At 39.2% G+C, this 11006-nt stretch overlaps 1 protein-coding gene across 1 annotated transcript in view; it reads right to left on the bottom strand.

The window, feature by feature from the left end:
• Window positions 1-5690: 5690 nt before the first annotated feature.
• LOC116892085 (zinc finger protein 120-like) overlaps window positions 5691-11006 on the bottom strand; it is a 28491-nt gene continuing 23175 nt past the window's right edge. Inside the window, 4 exon segments of the mRNA XM_032893559.1 lie at window positions 5691-7712; window positions 7714-8316; window positions 9622-9682; window positions 9865-9991. Coding sequence (XP_032749450.1) covers window positions 7037-7712; window positions 7714-8316; window positions 9622-9682; window positions 9865-9991 — 1467 coding nt within the window. The 3' untranslated portion in view covers window positions 5691-7036.

The following is an 11006-nucleotide window of genomic DNA, read 5'->3' as shown; positions in this document are numbered from 1 at the left end:
GGTCTGTTTCCCTTCAGGTTCCGGGCGCGGTGTCTCAGGTAGGCCTTGCCTCACTCTGGCCTTCCCACGGGAGCCCAGAGGCCTTTATACAGTTTCCTCTGGGCCAGGGATGTGCAGGGGTGGGCAGGCAGGTCTCTGCTCTGCAGCCTCAGGAGTGCCCACCTGACCAGGCGGTAAGGCATCTTCCCAGGTTCTGGGAGCAGAGAGCTGCTGCGGGCCGATCCAAGGGGTGGGGACTTCCGTAAACACAGGACGCCTGGTCCTAGAGGGATTCTGCCCCTGTTGTTGTCCCGGGATTCCATCTGCAAGTCACTTTTGCAGCAGATAAGTTAGTCTTACCTTGGTCCCGAGGCTCAAGTTCGCTTCACAGGGGTCTCTGCCCACGTGGCTCTCCGGGCGTGGCAGCCACCAGAAGATCTGCGCCCGCCCCTTCCTGGAGCCTCCATGCACCAGGGTTCCAGATGGCCTCCGGTGTTTTCCTCTGGAATCAGCAATGTGTGTAGAGAGCAGTCTCTTCTGGTTTCGCAGGCGTGTCTGCCTCTCTGAAGGTTTAGCTCTCCTTCCCACGGGATTTGGGTGCAGAGAACTGTTTATCCGGTCTGTTTCCTTCAGGTTCCGGCGGTGTCTCAGGCAGGGCTCCTGCCTCACCTGGGCCCTCTCCCACGGGAGCCCAGAGGCCTTATACAGTTTCCTCTTGGGCCAGGGATGTGGGCAGGGGTGGGCAGTGTTGGTGGTCTCTTCTGCTCTGCAGCCTCAGGAGTGCCCACCTGACCAGGCGGTAAGGTATCTCTCCCACGGGTTCTGGGAGCAGAGAGCTGCTGCGGGCCGGGATCCGCCGAGGCATCTGTTTCTTTATGTTAACAAAAATTTCTGTGATTTTGTTGACAATATCTTCATGGTCGCTGAGCTGGAAATCTTTCCCTTATTTCTATTCTTAGATTTGCTTTTTTTTTTTCTTTCATAGTGTCCAAAATTTTCTAGATGTTTTGTGTCAGATACTTTTTAAATTTAACCTTTTATGTGACTGATATATCAATTTCTTCTATTATATCTTCTTACCTGAGAATCATTTTTCCAGATCTTGTATTCTGTTGGTGATGCTTACACCTGTAGCTTCTGTTTTCTTAACTTGTTTTTCCATCCTCAGGATTATCTAATTTTTTGTGTTTTCATTATTGCTTGTATTTCCATTAACAGGTCTTAAAGAGTTTTCTCCATTCCCTTCACCTGTTTGATTGCATTTTCTAGTATTTCTTGTCAGCATTTACTTATGTCCTCTTTAAAGGCATCTGTCATCTTCATAAGACTGGATATAAACTTATTTTCTTATGCACTGGCTACGTTAGGATATGCAGGACATGCTGTAGTTGGACAGCTGGTTTCTAGTGATGCCATATTGCTCTGGTCCATGCTGTGTTCTTACCCTGGGCTTTAGCCATGTGGTTTTCCCTGGTGCCACTATACCTCTGAGAATGCAGGTAGAGTTGTTGGCAAGAAAATGGACACTAGGGCAGGCTACAGCTTACTCCTATTGGTGTGCTTCTGAGAGACTTGGTAGAAAGAATATTGGGAGGTGCAAGGGATTACCTAATTTTTCCTGGTATTGTAGGCTAGCCCTTTTTACATAGTGAGTTCCAAGACAGCCAGGTCTATGAAGACCTTCCTTAAACAAACAAGCAAACCAAAAACAAATAAAAGCAAAACAAAAAACAAACACAAAAACAATTAAAACAATCCACAAAGAAAGGTAGGAAGGAAAAAAGAAAGACATAGAACAACATGAAGAAAGCAAGCATGAAAGAAAGGAGTCCATTTGTTAAAAGAAATCTTTCATTATATTTTTTTTATTTAAAATTCCTAGATGCAAACAGGCCCAAGCTAACATCTATTTTATAAGTTGCATTTTCTGATCTTACCCTCATGTTTAATGTGTTCGCCAGTGTCTGGAAAGTTCCCCAACCCCTAACCCCACACTGTTGCATATTTCTATTCATTCTCCTGGCCCTCTGTGTTTCTCTCCTGTCTCCCCCCCCCATACCTGATCCTGCTCTCCCTTTTTCATACCCCCTCCCTTCTCCCACCTAGTTCCCTCCCTCCCTCTGCCTCTCATGATTATTTTTGTTCCCCCTTCTAAGTGGGACTGAAGTATCCCCATTAGGGCCTTCCTTGTTGTTAAGTTTCATACAGTCTATGGGGTGTATCATGGGTATTCTAAACTTGTTGGTATGTCATGGAATATCTTGGTTTCTCCATCTATGGTGATTGAGAGTTTTGCAGGGTATAGTAAGTAGCCTGGGCTGGCATTTGTGTTTTCTTAGGGTCTGGATGACATCTGTCCAGGATCACCTGGCTTTTAGAGACTCTGTTGAGAAGTCTGGTGTAATTCTGATAAGACCGTTTTATATGTTACTTAGCCTTTTTCCATTGTTGCTTTTAATATTGTCTCTTTATTTTGTACATTTTGTTTTTGTTTTTACTGTTGGTGGATTTTCTTTTCTAGTCCATGCATTTAGTGTTTTGTAACATTGCTTTGATGTTTTATGTTAGAAACTTGTTAGATTTGGCATTTTATTTGACTGATTTTATCAACAACTAGCCAAATTCTATGCTCCAGAGGCCTTATCTTGTTTCAATAAACTAACAATACTTCTATTACTAAAAAACATTTCTCTGTATTCCATTTCATTGCTCTGCCAGTTGGTCAATGGCTAGTGTCTTAGTTAAGGTTTTATTGCTGTGAAGAGACACCATGATCAAGGCAACTCTTATAAAGAGAAACACTTTATTTGGACTTGAAAGCTCAATCCTTAAGTGACACACCTTCTACAAGGCCACAATTATTCCATGAAGGACACACCTCTTTCTAGTGTTACTCCCTATGGTGCAAGCATTCAATCATAAGACCCTATAAGGACCAAACCTATTCAAACCATTATTGCTAGTCTGCAAGTAAGCATGAAATGTTCACAGTAGTGGTATGTATAGTAAAGTCTTTAGCTCTTTATTTATGTGAAATGTATATTAAAGCCTTTGTGTCTGGCTTTAAGTGAAATGAATCAACAAAGCCTTTGCTATGCTTATGCCAATTAGCAGAGGGTGAGGAATTGTTTTGAGTTTGTTTGAACCTTGAAGAAATGAAATCTGTTTACAGAGAATCTGTACTTGGTGCTACATGAGAACTTGCAGCTACAGCAACCTTGACCCCAAGACACTCCTGTCAAACCTGAAGTTCTTGCTTTTGATTATGGCTAGTCATGGTTAAAATGGACTGAGATTTGTGTGGGCCATCTGCTCTCATAGCCAACCAGGGCAAGATAACTTTGGTAGCTAGAACTTTTCCCAGCTCCAAATGACCTTGTATAATGTTTGAAGAAAGTGAGTGGAGTGAGTTAGCTGGGTGTCAGTCTTTTCTGAGGTTGATTCTCTCTACTCCTTCAGAAAATGAAGGCTTAGCATCTTGGTGAGATTCTCTATTGTGTCACCTATGACCAAAGTCTTTAAGAATTCTGTTAAATCATGTACTACAAAAAAAGGACACTATTTTCCCCCCAAAGCCTGAGAGATCTTTATAAGTGTATATTTGTTACAACTAAATTTAACCTATCTAGAATATATAATTAAAATTTAGTCTAAATTAGAAATACAACATCTTTCAGTCACTCTAAATGGTACCTCCAAGGAGTTTTATCAAGGCAATCAGAAACAGTTGCTCATGCCTGTAACTGCAGTCGCTTGGGAAGTTGAGTCTAGTATGGCACCTGTGAAGCAGCTCTTGAGTTTTAGACTGTATGCTGTAAACACATCTTACATCATTGTAACTTGACTCTCTTCCCCAATGCCACTGTCAGTGAAAGATATATCATCTTAGAAGAAACAGTGGGATAAAAAATGAAACAGATTGATTTCAGGATTTGAACTGCCAACTGATTCCAACTTTTTGCATAACACTTTGGATAAGATTTTATGAATACCTGCTTTATACTCCATTTTTTTGGCCATGTGAATCAAGCTGCCATGAGTTATAACAAAATCATATTCTCTTACTGTTATTTTTCCACTTCTAGCTGAAAGACAATTTACTCTCATCAATAACAATGTTCCTTTGGCTATGCACGTGGCTCATGTTATAAAATTCTGGTAGTTCAGAGGCTGAAAGAGGAGAATGTGAGCAAGTTCCACACCTCAGTAGGTTCAAATGGTGAACAGAATAGCCTCTACTCCTCTGTCATTCTTGCACTGCCTGCTCGTTCTATTTTAACCTGAGAACTTAGTCATTTTGAGATGTGCAGTGCAGTGGCCCAGGGGAGAGAAATGAAAAGAGCTGAAAGTGATTAGAAGAGAGAGGTGGAAGACCTGAGTGGCTGAAGCATACAGGGAACAGGTGAGCATATGTCTGCTCCTAGAGTCCTGAGCCAACAGTGTCTTCACTCTGCCTGGCCCTCAGCCACAAAAAGGGACTTGGCAGAGTCTTAGTATCAATCCCAGGCAAGCGGGGCCGGCTCATCGTGTGAACTAGGGCTCCTCAATTTACTTGGACCTACTTCACCCTCCAATGTCACCATGACTCAGAGATCTACCTACCTTTGCCTTCTGAGTGCTGGGGTTAACAATGCATCACTATGTCCATCAATGGTGACTTTCTAAGCCCCTCTTGCCATCTTCCTGCTTCTCTTCATTTATTTTTCAGCAGGAGGTCTATTGCTTATATTGGTACATCTAGGATATAGTTGGGAAAGAGACAGAATATCAACCACCCTAGACAATGGGCTGTTTCTTGGTTCTCTGTCTTTGCTCAACCCTATGCACATATCAAGAGGCATCCTCTATTCTGTACAAATGGGTTGGGCTTAGAATACAAGAGGAGTTGGACTCAAACTTCCCAGGGCTCCTACACTAGATTCTTAGGTTGCAGGAAGATGAAACAGCCGAGGGGACAGAACCCATCCTAAGTCCCACAGCTAAAACTTGATGGTGCCATGCCCTGCCAAGTCATGGAGCTTCAGTAAAGAAGATAGGCATCATTCTGAGCCAATCACAATCTCTTGGTTCCTTGGGCATCACTCCATACCCCATAGAGTACTCTCTACTTGGATGACATTGAAATCCTGACATTTCTGCCTCCACCTTCTGAGCACTGTGATTACAAGGCTGTGCTTGTCTTTAATGGCTTCAACTTCACCTAATGAGTCATTAGAATTATGGGGTCAGTAAGATCAGCAGTTAAACTTAACTGCAGCTGAAAAAAGTTACCTATGTGAGCTTGATTTTTACCAACTTTAGATTAAGGATAGAACTCTCCCCCAGGCCCTTAATGAGTCTTAAGAGTTTATAACCATTATAATAATGATAAAGTAAAACAATATTGCTTATGGTTTGGAGATAGTAGAGTTCAAGGTTGAAGGACTGTATTTTATGGGAGACTTCTTCTGCACTTGAGAGTTTAGCTTGTGTTTTTCTGGCTATGCTAAGAAGCCAGGCTCAGTCACTTATCCCTAATAAGCCAACAAAGAGAGCCGGATTAACTGGCTTTGAAATGCCCAATTATAATACAGATCCTATACAGGCAAGATAGACAAATCTCTCTGATGTTCTAGAAGACCCGAATCTATATACTTACTTCTATGCCAGTCAGAAATTCATCATGAAACTATTCTTTAAAATAATAAAAAATGAAAACAATAGAAAAGACATAAAAAAGCAAATTTATCATGAAAATTAGAAACATGATATTTATTAAGTGTGATTAAATTGGAACAATGCCACAGAAGCAAACTATTCAATCCTTGGGAGTGATAAGATATTTAGATGGAAGGAAAGAAATAGATGCAAAGTAAGTAACCAATCCAAGCAGTGTAAGAATTCTCCAGCCATACCTTAAACCCTACCCATTCTTAGCTCCTCTGTTTCCTGCAATGTGCAAAAGTTTCTTCAGCAGAAGCCTTCTCTAGAGAACTCAGTCTTACCCAGAATGTGATTACCTAGGATATTTGAATTTCATGCACTCCACTGTTTCACTAATTGTTAGCCAAAGGGAGAGATAGATCTCTTTAGATCATCCTTACTCTTTCCAGGGATTAATGAATGGGTAAGAACTGCCAGGAAAGAAGCACAATGCTCTCACTGGAAGCTATATTGTAGTTGCCAAGAAAAAGGAAAGAGTGGAAGACCTGGATGAGCTGACCCACCACAGCTAAGTGGATGTAGAGAGCACAGTAGGAGCCAGTTTGTTCTCAGGTACAAACTAAGCATTGCCCTCTAGTCTTTTGATCCGTTGGCTTTTATATTGAAAGCTCTCCCCCTCATAGATCATTCATACCTCTCACAGCGCTTTGCAAAGGCATGATTGCCCTAGTCTTAGAGTGACTTCTGTTTAAGTCTCAGGATCTCCTGATATCCTCTGAACAGAATTATGTAGGCTTCAGAGAAACAGAACACCATCCTAGTCTGACAAGTCAGTCTTCATGCCTGCAAATTCCTTTTCTCTCCTTATAGGAGTTATAAACTCCAGCAGGCATACAATGTACATATTTCCTTGTGGGTTCCCATTGCTACCTTTTCACCATATTTGAGATAAACTTCTTGTGGCATTGGTCAAGTAGTCAGCCACATTTTAAGACTTGTCAGTTTCTCTCCTTATCTTTCTTTTCACTCTTCATCATTTTGTAGAGATTCGGACTCTGAAATTTCTTTAAAGCACCAAGGCCTCAAATACTTCTGATGTAATCAATCTTTTATTTCTTCCAGGTCATCAGGGCATAATAAAGAGGAACATAATAATGCTTGAATATGCTGTTGACACTTGTCAGATTTATTCCCCCTGCATTAATAATCTTCTGTAACTTAATGTAAATGTATGGGCTAAATATCTTACCAAATCCTTTATAGTCATAGAGTACCTTCAGTATAAGTTTTTTCAGCACTCAAAACTACTGTCATGTGCAAAGGCTTTAACAGATAGATAACACCAAACATTTTACTCTCACATTATGAATGCCATTAAGTGCAAAATATTACCACACTGACTAAATTTATAGGGTTACTCTGCAGTATGAATTTGGTCTTGATTTCGAAGACTACACATAAAGGCTTTACCACATTGCTTATTCATAGGGTTTCTCTCTAGTATGTATTCTTTTATGTATCCGGAGATAACTGTGTTGTGAAAAAGCTTTACCACATTCATTACATTTGTAGGGTTTCTCAGCAGTATGCGTGCTTTTATGTATTTGAAGACTACCATACTGTGCAAAAGCTTTATCACATTGATTACACCTGTAAGGTTTCTCTCCCGTATGAATTCTTTCATGAATTTGAAGTTGACTATGACGTGCAAAAGCTTTATGACACTGATTACATTCATAAGGTTTCTCTCCAGTGTGTGTTCTTTTATGTATTCTGAGATGACCTTGTTGTGAAAAGGCTTTATCACATTGATCACATTTGTACGGTTTCTCTCCAGTATGTGTTCTTTTATGTATTTGGAGACTATTGTGCCTTGTAAAGGCTTTACCACATTGATTACATCCATAGGGTTTCTCTGCAGTATGTGTTCTTTTATGTATTCGGAGAGTACTGTGACTTGCAAAGGCTTTACCACATTGATTACATTCATAGGGCTTCTCTCCAGTATGTGTTCTTTTATGTATTCGGAGGCTACTGTGACATATATAGGCTTTTCCACATTGATTACACTCATAGGGTTTCTCTCTAGTATGTGTTCTTTTATGTATTTGTAGGGAACTGCCTTGTGAAAAGGCTTTATCACATTGATTACATTTGTAGGGCTTCTCTCCAGTATGCGTTCTTTTATGTATTTGGAGATGACTGTGTGATGCAAAGGCTTGACCACATTGATTACAGTCATAGGGTTTCTCTCCAGTATGTGTTCTTTCATGTAAACGGAGATTACCTTGAAATGCAAAGGCTTGACCACACTGGTTACATTCATAGGGTTTCTCCCCAGTATGTGTTCTTTTATGTATTCGGAGATTACTATGACATGCAAAGGCTTTACCACATTGATTACATTCATGGGGTTTCTCTCCACTATGAATTCTTTTATGCTTTCGTAGGTAACTACAATGTGCAAAGGCTTTACCACACTGATTGCATTCATAAAGTTTCTCTCCAGTATGTGTTCTTGCACGCCTTTGAAAATGACTGTGATGTGCAAAGGCTTTATCATGTTGAATACCTTCACAGGGTTTCTCTCCAGTATGAATTCTGTCATGTTTTTGAGAATGACTGTGATATGCAAACACTTTACCACATTGAGTATATACAGAAGGTTTTTCTCCAGTATGACTTCTTTCATGCCTGCAAAGATAATAGAAATATGTGAAATCTTTACCACATTCATTGCATTGATGAATTGTTTTACCGCTATGAATGAGCTTTATAATGTGTTCTAATGGTAAAGAGGAATCAGATCTTAAGATGTTAACATTTAGTTCACATTCATGGTGTTCGCTCTCATTATGGGTTGGTTTTGTCTTTGACGATACCTGCGATGGTAAGAGCATTCATTACATGGCTCACATTTATAACATCCTTTTTCTATATGAGATTTTTTTTTTCATATTTGAAGAGGACTGGAAGAATTCAAAGCTTTACCACATCAATTGCATTCATAAATTTTCCTATAGTGTGAGTTATTCTGCATATGCAAAGTGAACCAGGAGAAACAGAAGAATTTCCATACTCCTAGCACCCATAGGTATTTTCTGCAGTGTGAGTTTATGGTTGTCCTTTCCAATGAAGTTGGAAACAAATTAATTGTAAAGTTTTACCACAGTCAGAAAGTCTATTTAAAGTGCAGACTACTATATATCTTCTAAATCTACTGAAAAAGAGGTACACTGCTTCTTTTAATATCCCTATGCTTACATGGTTCGGATCCATTCTGACATATACCTATTGAAATTAGAATAACAAATGAAAGGTTTCCATATTGCATTCACATAATTTGACAGTTTGTTCTTCCCAGACATGTGGTACGGAGATTAAGGTTTCTCCATAGCAACCTTCTTGACTCTCATAAACTGTCCACTCAACTTAACAATACTAAAAGTACATAAATAACATCAGCTTTATTATGAAATACTTGCTTATTGGAGGCTTTGGACATATACTTAGCACCTATTCAATGTGTATACCTTTCACAACACCTAAATTGTATGAGATTAAATAGATTGGCAGTTCTACAACATAACACTAAGGGGCTGATTCAAATGGTGATATCTGTTAAGGCATTGTTTCCCTGTCTTCTTTCTTAGAGGAATGACTTGCAAAGACAAATCAAATACTTGTCATTGTGGTACATAGTTTTTTGAAAATTTAATAATCATTGATTCACTCAAAATCAGTTTGTTTTTTTACACTCTTGCTTTTCTTGGGCTGGAGAGATGGCTCAGTGATTAAGAACACTTACTGGTCTTCCAGAGATCCTGAGTTCAATTCCCAGCAATCACATGGTGGCTCACAACCATCTGTAATGAAATCTGATGCACTCTTCTGGTGTGTCTGAAGACAGCTACAGTGTACTCACATACTTAAATAAATGAATTTAAAAAATTTTTTTCTTAAGAAGCATATTCCTATCAGCCTCCACCTGAAAATTACCTTCCATGTCTTCTAGAACGTTGACAATGTTCTTCAGTATTACCATCTTCCCAACTGTAACCTAAAATAAAGTACCAGAGAATGTATGATATATTATTGGAAATTAGGCCAAATTGAAGTTGCTATCTTCAGTGAACCTTAGAACCATGCTCGGTTTATTCACCTTATTCCTGCTCACCATCAATTGAAATTACAAAAGAGTTGTCCCCTTATTTTAAAATGCCAAAGAAAATTCACTCTTACCTATAGCAGTGAGATTCCTGTAGGTTTCCAGCATCACGTCCTTGTACAGCCTCTTCTGAGAAAGATCCAGCAAAGCCCATTCTTCTCCGGTGAAATTTACATGCACATCATCATAGGTCATTCCATTCTAAAATATCCCATACATGTGTAAAATAAAGAGCATGATATGGACAACACTGTAACTGTACATTTCATTGGCAATATATTCATACAACTCTCATGCTTCCCTGACTGATTTCCTGATGCAGAAGTTCTAAAGTAATCACTAAGCCATTTTAGAAGAAAACTAAGTAATAAGATTTACCTTTGTCATTTCTGAGCTCTTTGAATAGGATATTGCCTTGCAAGAGAAATGTCAATTAAAAAAACATAGAGACAAGCAAACAGATGGAAAGTACTGCGCACACATCAGAGAAATTGTATGAATAATACAATGAATAATAATAATAAGTACAAAGAAATGATGGTCAAGCTAGATGTATTAGCTTTAATCCCAGCACACAGAAAGCAGAGGTAAGGATATTTCATTGAGTTAGATGCTAAGCTGGTCTATAGAACAAGTTCTAGGACAGAAAGAAGTCTCCCATACAAAGTCAATCAAATTAAAGAGATAAAAAGAACTCAGAAGTTTTTTTGTTGTTGTTGTTGTTTTTTGTTTTGTTTTTTTACTGAAGTTCCTCCAAGAATTTGTACCTGCACTCCAGTTCTGTATTCATCTTCCAGAAACCCAAGGTGCCCCAATTTGAACTGTAACATAAATAAAAGCTTACTACAAGGAAAAGGACAGATGATAATATAAGCAATGTAAATGCTTATCATAAATAAGAAACATAGGGCAGAACAGATTGCTCCCCAGTGAAGAGCTCTTGCTGGTCACACTAATAATTAGGCTCAATTGCCAGTACTTACATTCGGACTCCCAACTATCCATTATTCACAGTTCAGGTTTTCTGAGGCTAGTTTCTGACTACTCTGAGGACCTGGCACACATGACAGCATATTCGTGCACACAGGCAAAATACTCATACTCAATTTAAAAAAAGGTATAAAGACTATTACAAAATTACAATCTAATGACTCAATAGACTTAGGTAATATTAATGTCACAAATACATGTTATCCTGAGAAAGAGAACGTACTCA

The sequence above is a fragment of the Rattus rattus genome, chromosome 2 (genome assembly GCF_011064425.1).
Source record: "Rattus rattus isolate New Zealand chromosome 2, Rrattus_CSIRO_v1, whole genome shotgun sequence".
NCBI lineage: Eukaryota > Metazoa > Chordata > Mammalia > Rodentia > Muridae > Rattus > Rattus rattus.
Note: the sequence above shows the minus strand (reverse complement) of the source record. Positions and strands in the feature narration are given on the sequence as shown.